This window comes from Anser brachyrhynchus, assembly GCF_964034855.1.
Source record: "Anser brachyrhynchus genome assembly, chromosome: 1".
NCBI classification, from domain to species: Eukaryota; Metazoa; Chordata; class Aves; order Anseriformes; family Anatidae; genus Anser; species Anser brachyrhynchus.
In genome coordinates, this window is record NC_137694.1 from 59,172,402 (window position 1) to 59,194,236 (window position 21,835).

Consider the following 21,835-nt stretch of genomic DNA (forward strand, 5'->3'; position numbering starts at 1 on the left):
ACAGGCCAGTCGGGGACGATGAGAATTATTGTCACTGTGCTCTGAGCACAAGGATTAATGTGTATGGGAGAGTAGATATATCCCTGCTGCAGCCTGCCAAGAAGCAGAGCAATGCGGCTGGTGCAGAGCACCACATTGCTCATGAACACGTGGTTAGCAGTGACTGTGTGAAATGGATGTGGCTAATTCTCAGTCTGCAGTGACAGATGAAGGTCGGGATGGGGAATGTCATAGGAAAACCTGGGTTGCAACTTGTGGAGTTGGGGAGGCAAAGAAGAGAAATGATTTGCATGGAGAATTTTTTTTTTTTTCTTTTGACCTTCCGATGAAGAAAAGTTTTAATCTTCCCACCCACCTACCACCCTGTGTCCTCTGTCATGGTTCAGTAACCTGCCTCTGCTGCAGCTTGCAGTGTTGTTATGCACTGTATGATGCATCTACAGGGATGCATGTCGGTCTGTGGGGCTCTGGCTTTTCACTTGCTCTATGGGAGCTTTGCTCCAGGTGAGAGTGTGGCCTGGGACCTCCACTGGAATCATCTACTCCAGTCATGCCCAGGCCTCCAATTGTTTGCCCTAAAATGGATTTCACTGGTAATGACCCAGCAAGGGTGAGGACTTGCTGCTCTGATTTGGCTATAAATATTTCAGCCTGAGAAGGTGATGTGTTGGACTCTTGGTCATTCCTCTTGATCAGGCTGCCCAGATATGGTCCCAAATCACACTAGTGGGCCTAGTGACAGGAGAATATTAAAAATACATGGTGGTTTTGACCTATCATAGGTTCTTTTCTTTGGTTTCCAATCACCTGGCCCCTAGAACAGCTAGAACTGGCCCCTGAAGATCTCCTTTTTTTTTTTTTTTTTTGGTCATTATAGGTAACATGTTATAGTAGTTCACGCTTCTGTCTCTTATCATTTGTCCCATGCTCTTTAATTGTTTTGCCAAGAAACTGCATTTTTTTTCCTCATACTAACTAAAATGTTGGTTTTTCCTTCGCAACCTTCGGGTTGCGAACACACATTTAGATATACTGGCTTTTTATTTGAATTATCAGTAACAAAAAATGTGCTTAGGAGATGTGACTTACAATTTACCATTACAGACCAGGGTCTGTTTCTCTAGATCTGATTTCAAGTTGTTTTTGGGACTCTGTGATGAGTCCAGGCCCTTGTATTGTGTCCAGGCTGTGGTCCAGGAAAAGTCCTTACTGCATAGTTTCCAATATAGTAACAGCACTAAAGCAAGAACTGAACTAAACATGTTTGAAAACTAGATACTAATCTAAGTGTTTTTTGGGCATAGAAGGAGTGATCTACCTATCTGACTTAGTTCTGAATGCATACCAAACCCCAGAGGGTAATGGTTATCACAAGACTGTACTCTCCTTAAAGTGATACTTACTTGTGAACACAGGCTGATGTATGTGCATCTTTTGCCATCTCCAGAGTATCCCTTTAAGCAATTGCATACTGCCTACAGAGGAAAAATAGGAAACATGCATATAGGGAAAGGTGTTTGATTTTTTTTTCAACACATTTATATTTAATTTAATTTACATTTCTCACCCCCCCCCCCCCCCCCCCCCCCCCCCCCAGTTAACGCTTCTGGTAAATGGGAGGAACTCAGAATCCCATTTCTTAGTGAGATGATTTAAACTTTATTAAGCTAAAAGTACTTCATCTCTTCTGCTGATGTTTCTTAGCCAGCTTGAGAAACCATAGACTGAAACTGTGAAGTAACACTTTCCAAGAGACCCTATGTGCCCCTTCTCTGCCTGTCCATCTCTTTGTCTCACCTCTGCTGTTCTGGTCACTTGAAATGACCCTTTGGACATCTGCAGATAGTCATCTTGTCAGTAAAACAGGCTAAAATCCTAATTCATTTCCCCCATTTTATCTCTCTAAATTGGTATTTCTTTCTTTCTCTCTATCTCTCTCTTTTTCATCTCTTTTAAAAAAAAAAACAAAAACAAACATATCTGCAAAATGCTTTTGGGATTGTGTCCTGATGTTACTGATAGCTTTGCACTTGGTGGCAACGTATTTGATGTTTATGTCAAGATTGCTCTGGTTTGCAGTTTTTTTTCATTTTTGTGATAACTGTGACATGGCTGCAAAAAAATGACTTCTCTCCAATTCACTGCTTGATGCCCTCATTTTAGAATGCACGTTTAATATGTAGGAGATTGAATTTGCAAGGAGTTTTCTGTATCAGAGAAAAATGTGATAGGCAGTGTAATAGCAGAATTTTATGTATCTGAACAGCTGAAACTCCTACAGAAAGCAAAAGTGTTTTCTGGCCTTTATAGGCTTGGCTCTGCAGGGAAGTGATTTTGTAGCAGAGGTTATTACTGCTCCCATGTTAACTCTATTCCCATGGGTGAGGAAGGATAAATACTTATATTGTAGCCACTACTTCTATTACCAGTGAGGGTTTGTGGAAGAAAATAACTCTTTGCTGTCTTGTTCAGAGGGCCAGGGAAGGAGTAAGTGGTTCTGTGTTCCCATCAGAAATGTGCTCACTTGCTAATGACAGTCAAAGGAAAGAGTTAATTGATCAGTACAGGCTAAAAGGGCTGATGGGGATTATTGCCCCTCCTGTCCTTGGACAAGTGGAAGACAGGAGCTGGCTTCTGACTCCTGATCTGTTTTCTGCATTGTTCCCAAATAAATATGGCTGTACAGTGCCTCCTGGAGGATTACAGTCCTTCACTAACCAATATGAAACTGTAGAGGGATGACAAGGAAGTGCTGCAGTCGGGGAATTCAGCTTCTTATGGATCTGGTATAAAAATAGAAACACTAATCTGTCAGTTGATTGCCTGGGCCAATTTGTTTCTTGTTAACCCTTTTCCCCTTAGCCCTTTTGCACTTCTTTCTTTGGAGAATACTCCATATTTCTGCATGGGAGTTGTAGAACACTGGAAGAGGAGGTCCTGGTATTTTGTAACCGTTGTAGCAGAATTGTGATTCAGTCTCTTTTGTTTCTTTGTGTTACGCTTGAGTTATGTTGGGAGAAGGGTTAGTCTGAAATAGAAACTGTCCATGGAAAAATTCCATAATAGTAAAAAGAAACGTCTAGCAATACTTTGAAACTAACAGGTTTTCACATGAAAACCTCCCAAGGGGGAAAAACAATTGTTTGAAATAGCATAATATTGCTTTCCTCTGCAGTTTTGGATTTCATAGAATCATAGAATGTCATTTCTCTCAATGACATCCAATTTTTCATGTTTGTGCAGATTCCCCCTCAAATACATTTTTTGAGGGAAGCATACACTTTTTAGAATTTTTAGTACGAAACACAGTTTTCCATTTAAAAACAAAGTTGAGATGGGAATATTCCCCCCCACCCCAAGCTGTAAGCAGTTGGCCAGTCTTATTTATCTGTGCTGACAAAGTACTCACTTGATTGGGTCCAGTCTGGGTGCATTCTGCATTTCTGTCACATCCACCATTGTTCTCCAGACAGGGGTTTATTTCTTTGTAAAACAAACAGTAGCAAAAAATAAAAATGAGTGACTTCTGAAAACCCAAGAAGGGTGAATCTTAAGTTAAGCATGCTAGGAATGCAGATTTTGGACAGCTATGAATCAATGAAAGTCATTTGATTTAGTTATTATCAGTGTGGCCCTTGTAGTTGCCTTGGTAAAAGCTAAAACATTGCTGTCAGCATTTTTAAAACCATACCTGGGGAGAGGTATGGTACAGCAGTCTCTCAAAGTCTTTTAGTCTGCAATGGTCAGAGGAACATGAGCACGTGAACCTGCCAGTGATGGGGCTATCTTTGCTGAGAGGTAGATCTTTATTAATTTTGGTGTCACACTGTGCTGCTTTGGGTGACAAGGTTTGTCAAGTAGTATTAACCACGTGATGCTGCAAGAAAGACTGTTGAGGTGCCTTTGGCACCAAGGTCTCTAGTATCAGGAAACTGCATTTAGGATCATAGCAGAACACGGATCTCCTTCCACGTACAGGAAAGTTCACTCCTGTAATTTCCCTCCTGGTGATATATGAGACATTGGGAATGCTTACCGATGCAGACTAGTCCGTCTCCAGTGTACCCAGAATTGCAGATGCACACTCTATTTCCAGGCGTTGTTTTTTTGCACTCTGCTTTGTCCGAACAGCCACCATTGCTGGTCTCACAAGCATCAATAGCTGAACAGAGGTGACAACTCAGTTTAAACCAATATGCTTATATAGCTTCTTTCAGATAGTTGTCTCAAACTCCTAAAGGGATTTGTTGACATCTTCTGAATGTTTCTCATTTAGGAGATCATAGATGTCATTAGTGCTAGCTATTTATTATCTCTTATTTATTTATTTATTATTATTATTATCTCTTACTGCAAGAGGGAAAGCTGAGATGTGTCTGGTCTGGAAGACAAGAATTCATCCAGGACTGCTTTTTGGTAACTTCCCATTTCATGATTCTGCACATTCCAACAAAAAAAGAGCCCTTTGTACTCTTTTCTAGATTAAACAGGCTTTTGGAGCTTTTCCTTAGCATGCCCTTTTCTGCACACAGATCAAATGGCCTTTTCTTGCAGGAGGTCTTGACTCTAATACCACCCAGCCCTCCTGTGAGGAAAAAATCCTGGTTTTTACTCAGATGGAACCTTGTGCTGTTCTGCAGCCCTGGATGAGTCAGAGGCTCACAAAATGATCTTGCCTGGCTACCTAGAAAGCAGGGAGGGGGCCTCTTCTGATCTCCACTGTGAATCAAACTAGCTCAAACATTACTTTAGTTTTTGTCTCAAATAACCTCAAATGGCTGTTCCAGCAGCTCTAACAGCCAGCCTGGGGAGATGACTTCTGTAGGTGTTTGCCTGGGAATCCTTCTGCAGGGGTCTATGGGCGAGCACAGAGCCCCTATAGGGTGACCTACATCCCCCTGTGCATGGGAGATTTCATACTGGTACATTAAAATGGCCTTGGGTAATTTGTGCCAGAAGAAAAAATCAAAGCATCCAGAGTTAAGAGTGTTAAGGTCTTTGATTAGGACCCTGCCAGCCATTGTCAGGCAGATATGCTTCTGTTCCTAAGAGCATTAGGATTTTAATCAGTTACGGATTAGGTAAAGAAACTGTAACATTACAGCCACTGTAGTTGGAAACAGTCTACTTCATAAATCTGGATATCCGAGGCTCTTGGAGGGACAGCTAGGATAAGCTGCTGTTGCCCTTTTCTGAGGGTGTCTCAGATCTCCCTGCTCCAGAAGTCAATTTTATCACCCCAGAAATCTGTGCAAGTTCAAAAGGCTGAGGAAATGGCAGGGGTATACGGCTCTCAATAGCTGGAAGTGCTATTGTACCCTGAATTGGTCTCTGTTTGCTGGGCTTTGTTGGAAAAGGAGTAAAAGTCATAATCCAGGTTTCATTACTCTGCAAACAATGGGGCCTGGGTTGTGCACAGTATGTTCCCTCTTCTCTGGCCTCCCTTAGCACAGTGCCCCACAACTTGAAAGTTTTGATCCCTTTGTTTGCTATGAATCTGCACCTGTTGCACTTTCACTCATTTTGAGCAAACTGGCAGCAATTCCTGTTTTTAACTGGTGCATAGGGGAGTGCTCATCTCTCACCAGCTCCACTATTTCACTGTGATCACAGTGCATTTCAGGCACTCTTTTTCAACAAGGAGACAAAGTCCACTTGCCTGTGCAGAATGTCCCATTCCCTGTGAACCCAGCTGCACACTTGCAATAGGCAGTCCCGTTCGATAGGAGAAGGCAACTAGACACATGAAAAGAGGCAGGTGACATTAAAAAGTCAGGTCTTTTGCTCTGCACTGTTCCAAAGTTGCACAGAAATAAAGAAGTGTTTAACCACATAGTATGTTGCAGTGACAACCATAAAAATGAACTCAGCCAGACCAAGCTCTCTGAAAGTGTTTTAGATATGTTATTTTAAGTATTAAATATGCATGTTTTGGCTATCAGCTGTCCTATTTTCTCATGCAGAACCTCAGAAAATCCTGCTCACCCAAAAACTGCACAAATTTTTGTTTGTGTACACTCAACTTACACAGCAGAACTGATATTCATGGGGTGGTAGTTGGGTGTCTGAGTACCGCAGGTTCAAGGTGTGTTTCTTTTTTTTTTTAGGGGGAGAAGTGCAGGGGGGTACAGTTTAGCCTTCTGTATGCAAGCGTGGGTTTAAATGTCTTTCTTTACTGTGTGGTGGGATGTCTTACCTCCCTTTGCCCCCTAAATCTCAATTGTTTTCCCTTTTAACACTGATATTTTTGAACATTTCTGCCTCATCGCTGAATATATTATATCAACGTTGCCCCTTATCTCTGAGGTGAAAAGCAGGAGGGTTATCTGTGTTGCTGAGGAGTCTTCAAAAAGAGCAAGCAAGGCCATACTTTTGCAAGAGATCCCCTTTTTCTCCTCCCTCATCCAAAAAAGTAGATTTTATACATACTTAGCACTAGTATGGCATGAGGTGTTACATGCATCATCCTTGATTTCTGCAAGAAAAAAAAAAGAAACAGGAATCAGACCTTTTCAAGTCAATTTCCTTCTAGTTTGCAACTTTTACATGACCACCATGCAGAGCTCTGGCTCCTGCACCAGGCAATCACTTGCTTACAAGGAAGCAGGCCTTCCCTCTGGCTAAATGACTCTCTCTACAGATCAGCAGGTACCATTTAAACGTGGTGTTGAAGAAAAGGCATGTCAGCATGTTGTCAGGAAAACACTTCACCTGTTGTCATTTATCTTTACTCTGAGTCTTGCACATAGTTAGCTTAATTACGTAAGTTTAGGGTTTCCAAAGGAACTGAAAGTTGCTCAAATTCCACTGAAATTCTGTCAGCATTAGCTATAAAGTTCTTTTCGTTACTGTTTTTGTCCTGAGCAAATTTACAATAGATATTGAATGCTATTATTAATGCATTTATAAAATTTATTATACAGATTTCTGAAATAGATATTTAATACATTTCAATTATGTCTAAATGTAATTTAATTGGGTATAGGAGCTGTATTAAATCAAGACAAACTGATTTATTTGCTAGTTAATTTTTATTGCATTAACAAGAACATAATTTAATATCCAGTGTTGTATAGCTAAATCAACTTATCAAAACTCTTTTGGAAGGAGGACCTGAGGATTAGAATATGCTAGCTAACTCTGCTCTGCAAAATACACAGCCTTAATAAACAGGATGTTCTTTTGGGACAGCTACAGGGTGTCACAGCTAGAGAATTAGCTAAGTAAGGCATTTAAGTCTCATGAGCAGCTGACTTGCTATTAGTACAGTGATTAATTCCTTGAGCACGGGCCTATGGGAAGCTGCTGGATATCTGGGCTCTGGCCACTCGGACACCTGACACTGGGCTCTGGTCACTGCTGCAGTTCTGTCCTTTCCTGAAATGCTCGCTGCTTTCCCCAGAAGACAAAGGAGGGGCACTCACCACTCTCGCATGTCACTCCCCTCCAGCCGACGTCACATTCACAGGAGCCATCCCCATCGATCCCGCTGCTGCATTTCCCATGGACGCATGCACACACTGTGGGGGGAGATGGGAGGAAACCAGTGTTTAGAATGCATCTAACTTCAAATTTTTCTTATTTTTTCCTCTGTTCCCAAATACAGGGACTGAAACTGTGTTTTAATGGGAACCATTGGTGAAAAAGCAGTGTTAAAGAGGGTTATTCATGCTGGATGCCACTCTAAGCCTGCAAAGAGCTAGTGTAGGAGGCGCTGTCTTTAAGTAAGGTCTTCTCTATCAAGAAAATAGTGATAAAATGCCATAACAGGGAAAGAAAAGAAGTTAGTGATATTTCTAGGACTGGCCTATTATCTTGAAAGCAATGTACATTCCAGGATATAGAATGAATGCAGCTAGAAGGACTCAGGAGGCTTCACCTTCCCCTTGGAGACTTAACATGGGACTTCCCCCAGGTCAGCTGAAAACCTGAGGGAAAACACCTTATTTTTAAAGCTGGCCATGTAGGTCGCTAACCACAGTGACTTCCTTTTGCATCTTGCAGGCCTCATCATTTCCCTTCAGTCCTCATCACCCTCTCTTCACCCCCCTCACAAGTGTGGCTCGGGGCGCTCGGTACCTTGATCGCAGTTGCGGCCGTACTTGCCCTCGCTGCAGCTCTCGCAGGCCGTGCCGACAAACCCCGCTCCGCACTGGCAGGTGCCAGTGCCGTTGATGCCGTCCATGCAGACACCATTGCCGAAGCAGGCGCTCCCAGCCTTCCCAGGGCAGGGCTGGCACTGTGGCCCGAAGAAGCCAGCACAGCACTCCCTGGTCTGCAGGCAGAGAAACACCATGCTGAGGGTCAGCATCAGGGCAGAGGGGGACCCTGGCCCCTCCAGGCATGGCTGTATGCATGTGGCCACTGGGCACCATCTCTCGGGACTGCTGCTGGGTGGAGGGAGCTGTAGGTGTGGATTTTTAGCAGTGCTTGAGCTCTGCTGTCTGTGGCCTTGCTCTTTACTGTGCCTGGGCTCAGGCTGCCACCCCAAGTCCTTGTTGGGATGTGGGTGTCCTCTGCCACCCCAGGGAAAGGTGGAGGAATTGCTAGGGACAAACATGGTGTTACCCTTCCCAAACTCCCTCTGCATCCCACTCCTTCCCCTGCTCCAGCCATCAGCAGCCTTTAGCCTTCTGATCTCTGCTGTATCCAGTCCCCAGACAAACACAAGACCTCTGTGTACAGCCATTAGGGATCACCTGGATGTGCTGTGTGTGTGTTTAGAGACAGTTATGAGGAGGGTGAAGTTTCAGGATGGGGATTTCTGGCTTTCCCGTGACAGGAACGGTGTACTCACAATGACGGTTTTAGCGCACTTTGGCTGGCATCCGATCTGGACGGTGTACATCCTCATGTTGCTTTCCGAGAAGACACAATATTTCTTCTCCCCTGCCTGGGCGAACATTGGAGAAACAGCTGCACTTCTGTGTAATATGGATCAGCGACTTTCAAATGTTTTAAAAAATTTGACATTATGTATGCTGTCACTGACTCATACATTTGCAATGAAAGCTAAGGAAATACTTGTAGCAATAAAAATGAGTTAGCTAAAATGATTTTTGCTGGAGAATATATGTTCAATTTAACTAAGTGCCCTGTGGCAAAGATGTCTAATACTGCCTCTGCTCAGAATAAGTTTCTGTGCAAACTTTCTTTCTGCAACATTTCCTGTTCTTCCCAGCTCTCTTTTGGAAAACCGAGTGTCAAAATACTGCAAAAACAGCTATTAATACGTTATCTTCCAGGTCTGGAAACAGTAGGGGAAGTCTGTTTTCAGGAGAAGATGTACCAGTCTGGCTGTATGCTTGTTAGGAGATTGAGATAAGCATCCAGCTGCTCGTTATAAATTAAATGCTAACGTGTTTGAGTTTTACTCATGAGTACTTTGGTAGGGCTGTGCCAGCCAAATTTAATTGGGTGTATGGGACTTGATCTCTTTTGGAATCCTATTACTGACACACTTAGTCTAATTAAAAGAAAAAAGAAAAATTATAAAGTATAAAGGAAAATATGTTTATATAATCCCAACAGAGGGGCTTTCCCAGAGTACTCATTGCAGCCTTCCAGTACTTGAAGGGAGAGTATGAATGGGAGGGGCAATGCCTGTTTACATGTGTTGATAGTGATAAGACAAGGGGGAATGGTTTTAACCTAAGACGGGGAGATTTAGGTTAGAAATTAGGAGAAAGGTTTTTCACTCAGAGGGTGGTGAGGCACTGGAACAGGTTACCCAGAGAGGTTGAGGATGCCCCACCACTGGAGGCATTCAAGGCCAGGCTGGATTTGGCTCTGGGCAGCCTGCTCTAGTGGTTGGCAACCCTGCCCAGAGCAGGGGGCTTGAAACTAGATGATCTGTAAGGTCTTTTTCAACCCAGGCCATTCTATGATTCTATGAAATTCAGACACAAAGAGGCTCTAGGTTTCCCTGTGGTTGACAAGGGCCTGCTAAATATTCACAGTTCCCATGTGTGGGACCTAGGCACCTGAAGTCTTTAAACCCTCCAGGTCTCTGTATGTTTGTAACACATGGCACGGTGCTGGGTTCAGGCTGACTGCCCTTCTGTACTCTCTGTCAGAAGGGTAGAAGCTACTGCTGTAGCAAACACTCTGGACCATGCTCAGCTCCCTCATAGTTTTACATGGTGGAGCTAACCTTTGCAGTTAAAGGATTCTTCAGGTGCCCCAGTGTAAACTAGAAACTAGTCTTTCAAGATAAAACTGTTTTTAAGCTGCTCTTGAGTCTGCTCCCTTGCTCCCAAGGTGGTTTAGATCAAGAGTGGATTGAGTCTGCTGATTGTGAGTAAAGTATGTGGCAGGCCAAAGTAACCATGATGACTTGTTGAAACTGAGGCAATCGTATAAAGCAAACAAAACCAGGATTGAATGCATCTATGCTCAGTTTTGATTAAAAAAAAAAAAGACAATAGTACTGATGATAAAGTACTTACTATTTCTTTTGTTCCTGGGGGACAACTTGATGGCTGTGAACAAATTCTGCACTTTTCCTTAAACGCAAATAGAAGGTAGTTAACAAAGACTGTGTAGAGCTACAGGCATCTTATTTAATAGAAGAATGCATAATTTCCTGTTATATTTCCCCAGCTCCAAGGTGAGTCAGGAGGTGCACAGTCAAGATAAACCCTTTGTTAAAGGTGGTGAGAGTAGCTGGACTGCTCAATAAAGAAGAACATCCTCACCAGCTGATCTATAGGGATTGCTCACAGGAAGCCTCCCAGAGAAAGGAGAAGGAAAGCTCTTTTGGTTATGCTATGCTCTTCTAAGGTGATGCTTTCCAAAGACCTACCCCCTGAAATCACAGTATGAAGCAAATCTTAAGCTTGGATATGTGGCACTTTACTTGTGGCATAAGGGCAATGGCAGTTTAGAGAAATCTCATGTGGTCCTATGCTATGTGTGTATGCAGATATAACCTAGAATTATTCACACCTGTAAGGTCAGGTCCTGCAAACCCCCTAGGTATATGGTATATAGCTGATATACAATGTTTAATATTATTAGCTAAATCTGTGCTTACTTTTAGAAAGGCTTAAATATGTTTAAGTATGTTGGTGCATTTAAAACATAGCAGGGAAGATAATTTTCTATGAGAAAGCAAAGGACTGTGCCTAGTGCCCAACTGAGCAAAGATGAGGAAAAGCCAGGAGTGAAATATAATAAAATATGGGGTTGTATTCCAAGGAAAACTATTAGTCTACAAAAGTTCATAAACCTGTAAAATATGCTTTAGGTAAAGCACAAGTCTCACTTTGTCTGCCCTGTCTAGCCTGTTGTATGCTCCAGAAAAAGGAAGGTATGCTGCTGGTTTGCTGTCCTATTTCACTTGTTCATGAGAAAAGACAAAGAAAACCTTTCTCTGCCAGTCTGAGGAAACCGCATCTTATTCTTCATAGGAATTTAAAACCATTTATATTTCATATGCAAAAAGGGAAAAAAAAATGGGGAGAATGTTTTACTCAGACGGCACAAGGAGTTCATGTGTATATGCAGAAGTAATCTGTATCTGGAATGAAAAGAACCCATTTTCCCTTAATATAAATATTTTACACTGCCCCCACCTCCAACAACTTTATAAATAAGTGGTCTGGCTGAGAAGATGTATCAACATAGTGCATAATCATTTACTGAAAAATTAAGACTTAGGAATTGGCTTATTCTTGTGGTATTCTGTTTTATCCAGGCTGTTGGTATAGTCAGTATACCGACTGCAGAATCAAATCAGTTTTTACTGTTGCCAAAACTCTGGTAGGAATATCCTTAGTGGAAACTGCATGCACTCCTTTCTGGCAAATAGTGTCATGTATCCTGTATGCTTTAGCTGTGTTTTACTATGGCCTCTGATAGGCCTTCAAGCATCTATACAAACAGAACCACTTACAGTGATCACAGTATCATTAATATCACATCTATTCTTCTTGATTTCCAGGACTTTTCCCAATCCGTGGATAATTCCTTTGTCTGTTGCAACATTTGCATAACTTAGAGGTGCATCATTTATGAACAGCTGCAAAAGAAATGCAATCAGAAAGCAGCAGAGATATTTTGTAGTTATATGGTAACAGGAGTGGTAGTGGGTGAAAGAAAAAACAGTGCATATGGCTTGCTTCAGGAAAACTGAAGAGTGCAGTCAAATTCAAGCACTTGCTCACATCCCAGTTGATGCATTTAAGCGCTTTGCTGGACTGGAAGGCCTGAGATGAGGTGCAGCCTGTTGAAGATCTGTAGCAACAGGATTTGGCAGAGCTGCTTTTTCCACTGTGGGGTGTAAAGGTAAAGGGTTTGAAGGAGTCTGAAACAAGTCAAGCTGGGGAGGTGGGGAATGAGGGAGGTTCAGGGAAGACCTTCTGGCAGCTGTTCCTTCAAGGAGGGCTTCCAGCATCTCACTGCTACCCCACACTCCCTTTATGTCCTCCTCAGACCCATGAGAAGCTGTTTTTTCCAAGGCTCTGCAGAGCAAGCAGCAGGGCTGAAATTGTTTTGCTGAGGAGCTTCCTGTTCTCCTTTGCCTGTGCCCAGGGGAAGCTCTGAGACAGAGGGGGAGGACAACGAAGTTCCCTTCTTGGCTGTGCCACAGAATTGGGTGGGTTGCTTAATCTTTCTGTGGTTGGCTTTCCCATGAGTGGTGCTGAAAGGCAATTCATATTTGTTGCCAAGTGCTTTGAGCTCTTAGGTCTGAAGGTGGAGTAAATCCACAGAAAATAGAATTCATGTGTTATAATTGAAGGCAGGTTTCTAATAGCTGTTGGAAGTCAGATTAATGACTGCTTTATAATGCAAGCTTGTGGCAGCTAGAGATGCATGTCCACCACAGTAGCTTCTAAGAAGCGATGATGAATGTGAAGAGCATAACTGAAATCAAATCCAATCAAAGACCCCTTCCAGGGTGACTTTGAATTAAGCAGGTCTGAAAGAGGCATTCCATTTGAGTGACATCTTTTGTGCTGTTAAGTCCCAGAAGCTGATGTGGTGTGCACAGCTCTTTCTGGCTGCTTACTTGCTACAAAATCGAGAAAGTGAGGACAGCAGTACCTGGCTGTTGTGGAGGAAGAACCCAATGTGGTAAGAGAACCCGAGCATGGTCTCCCTGTGCATGCCATTGTGCAGGTCATTCTTCAGGAGCTTTTCATCTATCACAACGTGATATCGGATTTGATCCTCAACCTGCAAACGCACGATTAAATTCAGAGTTACATAACAAAGCACGAAAAGTTATTTTGGAAAACTTTTCCCAAAGGGTATGAGCAAAATTGCTTGAATTTAAGGAGAAGCTTCTCCAGCAGTCAGGTTATTTCGTATTTTCTACTGTGCAGAGTCTGCTTTCCTGTCATAAAGCAACTTTTACTGGTCATGGGGGATAAAAGGCTAATGAACTGATGGGGACAAAGATTTGTTTGTTTATGGCAGTGTCTTTGTGCATAGGGCTGGCTGACAGATGCACTGAAAAGTTAATCAGATGATTTTTTTTAGGATACACTCTGAACTTTACATTTGATATCAAAAGTTGCTCATTCAAGAATGTTTTTATAATGTTCTCCTTACCCATTCCTTCTCCCTGTGGCAAACCCTGAATAACCTTTAAATGAATGTTTGTGCTAATCCCATTGCCTACTGTCCCCTTGTTTTGAACATTCATACTGTTACTTGCTCTTTGGCTCCTTCAGAGGTGTGTGAAAGCATGAAGTAACCCCAGGCTGCAAGATTTGTGACATTGCCTAGCTTTGCTCACAGGGTGAAGTAGTGGCCTTTACATCTCATAGGTGGGACCAATTCTGTTTTGTTTTCCACAGGCTTGACAAAGAAATATCTGCAGGCAGGCAGGAAGGTGGCAATTAGGATAGAGCTAACTGCTAATGTATAGACCTCCATCAATGTCCAATGTTTAATCCTGCTGACATGTATACTTTGAAGGAAAGTTAACTCTGATCCATCTTCATTTCTATGTTTAATCACCAACAGAGTGAGAAGTCACTCTGAACAAAACCTTGCTTCCTCAGAGGCCAAGAAATGGCATCTCTTCCCTGTGCTAAGCTCTTCCCTCTGAAGGAAAGTTTTCACAAGGTGTTTTGTAAAAAAGAATGAGGCTTAGGCAGACTTCATCTTCCTGTTGCTTTCTGATTTTCTTTGTCAAATCACCACACCAGGCAAGGCTGGGAGCATAGAAGAAAGGTGGAAGAAGCATACTTGTAAGCAGTGAAAATGAAAATAACTTCTGTTTGTGTGCAACACGAGTCCAACAGGACTGATGCCTTAAAGCTACATGTGTGTCTCTCAAAGATTTATTATAGATGCTTCTTATAGTGATGTTGAAATGAGGATATTATTAAAACTAACTAAAATAGTGCTCAAAAGTCATGTGAGAAGATTTGGGTTGATCATGTGTGATTTCTTCCGGTGAGGTAGCAAACAGGACTGCTGTCATGGGTCTACTGGTTGGAGGTAAATGTCTTGGGATGAGTCATTTGAACTCTGTGTTCCTCAGCTTCCTGGCTGTAAATGGAGACTGTGGAAGTGGGGAGAGAGTGCACAGTGCGAGTATTTATGGAAGGGGCAGGGAAGTATTAATGTCATTGTGCAAGTCATGAGTAAAGCCTCCTCTGCAAGGGGTGATTCTTGATACTTGGATTCAGTAAAACAGTTTCAAACCAGAGCAAATGTGAAGAAAGGAGCTGGGATGACCCAGGAAACAGCATAACCTGGGAGAAGACTGACAGGACTGAGAAGGCCGTTTGGACTTGTAAATATATCAAGGCATAAATGCCAGAGAAACAGAAATTGTTTCAGCTAAAGCATGATGCTGGCATCAGAATAAAGGAATATGAACTGGCCAGAGGTGTGCTGTCAAAATAATATAAACTGGCTCTGGGAGTGAGGCCAGAGGCTGGCATGGGAGAGGTGGGATGGCCACATCCGTGCTGGTATGAGGAGCTGGTAGCGGGGTCGGGCATGAGCCTGGTGTGGGCTGCTGGGAGAGGGCAGCAGCAACGGGTTTGCCAGAGGAAATTCTTCTAGCCAGGAAAACTTCAGATATTTTTCTGAACCCCGGGACTGGCCAGCAGTGCTTGTAAGATAGGACTAGAAATGGTTTGCAGGAAGTGGCTTGTGAATGCTGTTCCAGCAGGAGTGACATGGACAAATGTCTCACTAGTTCTAAGAAAGAGTCAGAATATTTTGGGGCATTATTAATGATGGTGTTGCCAGTGATGATGGGGGACTGGACTTGTTCACCTAGGAAATTAATTTCAGTGTTATTCCTGGTCATTCCTGTACTGATCTCCTTTTAGGGTGTAAGATGGGAAAGTCTAGTGATGAAATGTCTTGGATATTATTGGAGTTGTTTTATTTTAGAGAAGGACAAAACCCAGAACAAATAGCTAGGCTCCTCTAGCGAGCCAGGAAAATACATGTGGATCCACCCCTTCTCATCTCCTCTGGTGGTAAAAACAAACTTACTGGATTCCTGGAAAACTAATCCCTCTTCCTATTTCTGTATCCTTTCAATTCATCCACTTGACACTGAAATGAGAAACTGAGTTGTTAAGAAATATCCTGTGAGTAATACGTACCAGAGTAGAAACGTTTTTTTTGCTTAGGTAATTTTCTATGGCATCGTTATTTGGAGCAAACACCGTGTATGTGTTTGCAGCTTCTATTTCGTTTGCCAGGCCGTATTGCTGTTGTGAAACACATTTAAAACAAACAAAAGAGGATGATCACTGATATTCTGACAGTAGTTCAAATGCAAACCTTTATACTTAAAAAGGTGTGAAAGCTTACGATAATGTAGCCCCTGAAAATGGAGTAATCGGGCATTTGCTCCAGGCGGGCCAGCAGCCTTGGCATGACAGTGCTTCGGAGGGGAGTCAGAACCTGGAAAAAGAGCAGATAGATCCCATGTCAATACACGTGCACATGCTATGGTTGCAGCTGCAAGGAGCAGATGCAATAGAAAATATTGTTCTACACAAGTAATGTTTTGCAAGAGCAGTTGACTATGTTCCATTGCTTGTGGTGCAGAGGAACAAATCGTCCCTGCCTGGCCATATACCTTATCAATAACATGTATGATCCCATTTGTGGATGCGATGTCGCCAGCCACGATGTGAGCGCCCTCGACAGTGAGGTTCTGAAAGGAGAGGAGAAGAAAGGGGGTTTGCTTTGGCACTGTGGGGGCTGCAGTTTCCTGGCTGTGGGTTTCCACACCTTTCCAAACGCTGGCCTGGGGCTCCACCACAGCCCTGCTTAGTGCCAGGCCAGAGGCCAGGTTGTCCTCAGGAAAACATGTGCAGAAGAGGTGATGTGGGGACTCTGTGCTACTCCCCATGTGCAGGACAGCAAAGCCATGGGGTAACATTGGGGTGGTCTCTTGGGGCTGGTGCACTCACCCCTGCCCATGGCAGGATGGAATCCCGTCTGCACCACTGCTGTCACATGCTCCCATGTCTGTGCATTCCTCAAGAACCCCATTCATGGTTTTTCCTTCAATGGGGAAAACTCTTCCCTCCTGTAACGGGGCTGATGTGCTTAAATGTGCCATATGTATTTCCAGAAAATCCTCCTTAGAACATGGAGCACTAAATAAAAAGGTTGAGGTGGAAGGGCTCTCAGATGTAGCTATTTACCTTTAAAAATACCTTTGTGTGGTTTGGGACTATCGGGTTGCACATGCAGACGTGTGCAGCACCACTGCTTCCTCCTACCTTCCCAGTTCTCAAAAATAAATTATTGGGTTTCCCTGATGCATTTTATCTTAAATTAGTTCACAGGCTGTGCTGGGCAGGGACTATGCTTCCGCTTTGCTACGAGACTGTTCAGAGTTTGCAGCAGCTACTGTGACATTAGGAATAAATGATACTGCTGACAAATCTCAGCTGAGAAAATCTGTGGGGAAAGCCAAGTTAATGTTCCTCCCAGAGGGCCCCCTGTAATTGATCTGTTCCTTTAATTTTGTGGCATAGTCTTTAAAATACAGGTACATAATGTCTGTATGGTTTTGTAACACAAAAATGCTGGTGGCAGTGATGGTCAGGGTCTGGTGTATGGTACCACAGTGGTTTGCAGGTCATCTCACCCCGTTTTCTTTAGACAAGCGTAGGAAGTTGCTCTGTAGAGATGTTGGCAGCATATCAGAGGACGATAAATTCTGGAAATCAGCAAAGCTGTAAGCTCCTGTCAATACATGATACCTAAAGGAAATTAACTGGATTTTAAGGTTTTGTATTTTCTCATTTTTCTTTTTCTAGATAAATACATTAGGTGTGTCTAAAACTGTGGTTTAAAGCAGGAATTATTTTGAACAGTGCCTAGTTCAGCTATGTTCTGATCTTAGCTTGACCTTTAAACATTTCTGGCATGATACAAATAACGTCTTTTTTTCAGTGGAGTTGCTACAGAGATTTATAGCACTGTAACTAGAAGGAATATCGCATGGCCCTCCCTTAAAAATGTAAGAGCTGTCTTGCCATAGTGGCTTCATATAATAAAGACTTGTTTGGAATTAAAAGCAATTCATTAAAAACAAAACCTAACCATCAACGTACTTCAGTAGAGTTGGGATGTTACTCTTTGACATCCAAAAAGCTTTTTCATCTTCATCCATGTTTTCAATTGCTTGAAGAGAAGGCACGAGGACAGTTAGATTTGAGGTGGTGGACAACACTGAGTTTATCTCAGCCTCCTGCATGAAAGCAAAGTAGGTAAAATAATTCATCTTAATGACGACCTATAAATAGCAACTCGTGACTTTTTAGCAAGGTGGTGTATGTGACGTGTTTTGGGACTGGCCTGGAAAGGAAAAATTATTATACAGAGCAATGACTTGAACAAAAGTACTTAGAGCTGTACAAAAATGGTAAATGAGTGCCTATATTTTACATAATAGACTGCCAGCATTTAAAGGGCAACAGGGAAGTTTAGGTCAGAATTGATTTTTTTTTTTTTTTTCTTTTTTTAATCATGACACACAAGAGAACTCAACTCCCACAAAAGCTAGCCTGTTTCCTGGAATCTTTTTTATCTACCTGAATTAAAAAAAAAATAAATCAATTAATTAATCAGTCTGCAAAGTACTACTGGTTACTGATAGCTTCAAGTAACCTGCTCTTGCAGAGCACTCCACTCTACTTAATAGATAGAAGCATTGAGATCCATGAAATAAGAAACCCACGTAACACAATGTTCACATTTGAAGTAAGACTGTTTAACGTGGCTGGGATTCTTTAAGATGTCCAAGGGACATCCATGCCCACCAGTGCCGCAGTGGGGCTTGCTGCTGACAGCTCTAATTTTAGCTGGGGGATGTAGGCTCTGTAGTATGCAAGGACTGATTCGTCTCCCATATGTCAGCATCTGCCCTACAGATGGAAAGTGTCTTCTCTGGATTGGATTTTTCCAGTTGTGTGCTTTTTTTTCTTTTGAGAGAGGGGTAGGGGGAAGAGGAGAGCTGAAGTCTTGAATGTGGTTTTGGTGAAGATGAGGTTCTCCAAACTTTTTGCAGGCTCCACAACTTGCCATTTTTGATACTGCAAAACTTGAGGAAGCCATATGAGCTTGCATTCTACCTATTTGTAGCTGGTATGCTGCCTGAAAACTGGCTTATTCTGATGTTTCTTCAGTATGCATACTGGTTTTTAAGTCAAGAAGGGAATTATCTCCTCCTAATAGCTGGGAGCTTTGTCTCTAAGATTTTTTTTTTCTAGCTAGCATCACTGTCACCTTCCAAATATTTAAATATAGAAATAGAAACAGACTTCCCTTTTTCATCCTTCCTGACCAGCAAGAAAAATATTTGGTTATGAAATGTGGTAAACATCACATTCCTGCTCACGTATGAAGTTAAAAACCACACAGATGGATATACCTCCCTATCTTGCTCATGTTTGTAGGGACTGTTATATAAGGAATACTATTTCTTTGAAGTATAGCAGGAATTTCCATGTCTCTGTTTCAATAGATTATACAGAATCTGCTCCCTAATTCTTTTTCTCCTGCGTCATTATCTAAAGAGCACATTCATTAGCAGGTGGTCAGCCTTTCCTATTGTGCTCATTTCTTTAGCTTCATTAGCTTCATTCTCTTTAGAGCTGCTGGTGCTGCAGTCTGAGCCCAGGGCCAAGCAGATAACTGATTTAAATTAGCCACACTGGCCTTGCTTTCAGGTAGCTCCCTGAGGTCCCTGTTGTAGTCATGTGCTTTAATGGTCCCTGAGCAGCCTAAGTTTGAAAAGCACGAAAGCAGCTAATATGCCATAACTTCTGCTTCTTGTGCTATTTATTAATGTATCGCTGTTCCATTCACTTTGTCATGTACTTTCTATACAACTCTTATATTTAGGTTTTAAACTCTATAGAAGAAACTGGTTTTGATCTTTATTCATACTAATGCCAATCTCAGTGGGGTAGGACCTCTAATATTACCGCTGCCCTAGTAATAGGTGGTAGCATGTGAAAATAAAGTCAGCGGTAATCTAAGTTAGTGTTTCTTCCCTGATCTAAAGCCAAACAAGTTAATCTGCCTCTTTTTTTACAGGACCTCAGTCAAGCTCAGACAGGGTTTGATTTTTTTTTTCCTTCTTGCTTGCTGCAGCAGCAGCACACTGACCAGCTATACAGTCACATTTTCCTAGTGTGGGGCTCAGTAAAAATAGGGACAGTAAGGCACTGCCTTCCCTCTCCACTTGCTTGTAATTTTATTACATGAGGAAAGATGGGAGGACCTGAACATGCCTTGTGGCATATTCAGGCTCTGCTTGTACGCTGCTGTTGTCCTCTGAACTAAGGCGTATTTATGTACAGAACAGGTCATAGCCCGGCTAGCCCCCTGCCTCAGAAAGTGCACTTGTAACTAACTCTTCTGCTTGCAGAGCTTTCTTGCCTGCTTGGATTTGGGATCAGAAATTGGTTTTCAAACATAAACCAAGGACCAGTTAATCAGTTTCCCTTTGACTGGTGGGAGAGGCACTTCAGTACCTATCCAGAGCTGAGGCCTCTGCTGTAGAATGGGAATATTGCTTTGGGGTTCCCATTTCTAAAGGCTAAAAAGCTCATGTTTTTCTGCAGACTTGAACATGCTGAAATATAAACCATGAAATCTACTTACATTAACCCACTGGTTAAATGCAGCTGCTTCTGACAGGCTAGATAACTCCTGATTGGAAACAGAAAGAGAGAGCAATGAGTACGTGAGTTCTAACTAGCTGTACCAAAGTACCCTTGCTGTACCTTGTGGAGTAATCCACTGTGTCTGGCACAGCTGATGTGACATGGAAAAGCAGGTTTTCAGAATGCGTGAAAAGGGAGGACATTTATGTTTTTCTAATGGTGATAGCTTCTGGTAAGTGGAGTTGTGAGTTAACAACTCTTTTGAAAATTGGGCCATCTAATGCTTAATTAGATATAATTAGCTGTAATTAGATGCACCTGACCTCAGTATATAATGGATACTGACCTCAGGCTAAGCATTTATTTTCTGTGAATCTAAACATAAATAATTTCTTAACTCAACGCAAAATGGATTTAAAGAAGATATGTTGTTTTGGTTGGTGTTTGTACAGCATCTTACACATCATTTTGCAGGTAGACAGCCTTAATTCTGCCACAGTGCTTGGAACAGAGATAGATGATGGTATGAGCAAGGAAGGCAGATAGTGCTAAGAGGCATGTAAGATTACTGCCTATGACTGTGACTGCTAACACTTTCATTTTTCCTATACTGTTAAATGCATATTTATTTTGCCAATGTACTTGTTTTGGCTTTATTTGTCTGCCAATCTGCATGGTTTGATTGAACATGATAAATTGACCATCTCAACTGAGACATAGCTCAAGGCAGAATTTTGGAAGAGCTGGGAGCCCATCGCTCCGAGTTGGGGATGAGCACTTAGCACCTACAAAGTTAGGACTTTGGGGCTGGCATTTTAAAATTTGTTTTAAAGAAATATCCTCAGATCCCTTAGGCCCCTTTCCAAGGTATGTTTTTAAACACAACAGATCATTTCTGTATCAGGCAAGAGTCTCCAGAAAGAACACAGTCTGCAGATAGCACTGGTGGGCATCATATTTTTCCTAACTGTTTATGATGTTTTTGCTATCTGGTTAAGATCCAGTGTGAGAACCGTGCAGTAGGTCCTGTACTCAGAGATGATGATTGTCTTACTTACATCTGCAGCATTTCCGTAGCATATTCTACCATCTCCTTCGTAGCCCTTTGGGCACACACATTCCCAGCCATGAGAAGGTTCAAACTGACAAGTTGCCTTTGAACCAGAAAGACAGAAAAAATATTGTCAGATACTCAGGAGGCTACTCCACAGCAAAGATAGCCTGTAAACCCTTCCTGATATACATTCATATACAGACATAACCTTAGCAAAGTATCTCTCTACCATCTTCCATGGACTTCCTTCATTCCCCCGTAGAACAAACTCCACCAGATGAGGGCGCTAGCTCCCTCGCCCGTCCTAAATTGAGGCGTGTAAACGTTTGCTTTGCCCTTTCTTACTTCCTCCCTACAGAAACTGAGCCCTGTCCCTCCGCCTTACTAAGGTAGATCCATCCTCTGCTCCTCTGGACTTTTTGATTTAGCTCTGTCTCTGTGTCCTGTCTGCAGGTTGACTGCATGCAGCTACTGATAAAGCTGATAGATGCCTGCATAGAGATGTGTGACTCAGGTAAACATCTCAACAGACTATTGCATCCAGATTGCAGTTGCTGGCAGAGAAGCAGCATGCATTTACTCTGGGCTTGAGATAGCCCTTCTGTACAGGTGGAATTGGGAGCAGGCTTTGTGGTCTGTGTTCGGTGTATGCACCAAACTGATGAGG

At 42.5% G+C, this 21,835-nt stretch overlaps 1 protein-coding gene across 2 annotated transcripts in view; it reads right to left on the reverse strand.

Annotated features, from left to right (window-relative positions):
- STAB2 (stabilin 2) overlaps window positions 1–21,835 on the reverse strand; it is an 88,237-nt gene that overhangs the window by 25,303 nt on the left and 41,099 nt on the right. For both annotated transcript variants that reach the window (XM_080558243.1, XM_080558242.1), the window contains exons 27-44: window positions 21,173–21,268; window positions 20,113–20,160; window positions 17,556–17,692; window positions 17,087–17,201; window positions 16,064–16,141; window positions 15,793–15,885; window positions 15,582–15,689; window positions 13,048–13,179; window positions 11,897–12,022; window positions 10,449–10,505; window positions 8,798–8,893; window positions 8,080–8,275; window positions 7,425–7,520; window positions 6,430–6,475; window positions 5,660–5,736; window positions 4,037–4,162; window positions 3,410–3,483; window positions 1,404–1,475 (exon numbers count right to left, since the gene is read on the reverse strand). In XM_080558243.1, the coding sequence (XP_080414369.1) occupies window positions 1,404–1,475; window positions 3,410–3,483; window positions 4,037–4,162; window positions 5,660–5,736; window positions 6,430–6,475; window positions 7,425–7,520; window positions 8,080–8,275; window positions 8,798–8,893; window positions 10,449–10,505; window positions 11,897–12,022; window positions 13,048–13,179; window positions 15,582–15,689; window positions 15,793–15,885; window positions 16,064–16,141; window positions 17,087–17,201; window positions 17,556–17,692; window positions 20,113–20,160; window positions 21,173–21,268 (1,773 nt within the window). The remainder of the gene's footprint in view (window positions 1–1,403; window positions 1,476–3,409; window positions 3,484–4,036; window positions 4,163–5,659; window positions 5,737–6,429; window positions 6,476–7,424; window positions 7,521–8,079; window positions 8,276–8,797; window positions 8,894–10,448; window positions 10,506–11,896; window positions 12,023–13,047; window positions 13,180–15,581; window positions 15,690–15,792; window positions 15,886–16,063; window positions 16,142–17,086; window positions 17,202–17,555; window positions 17,693–20,112; window positions 20,161–21,172; window positions 21,269–21,835) is intronic.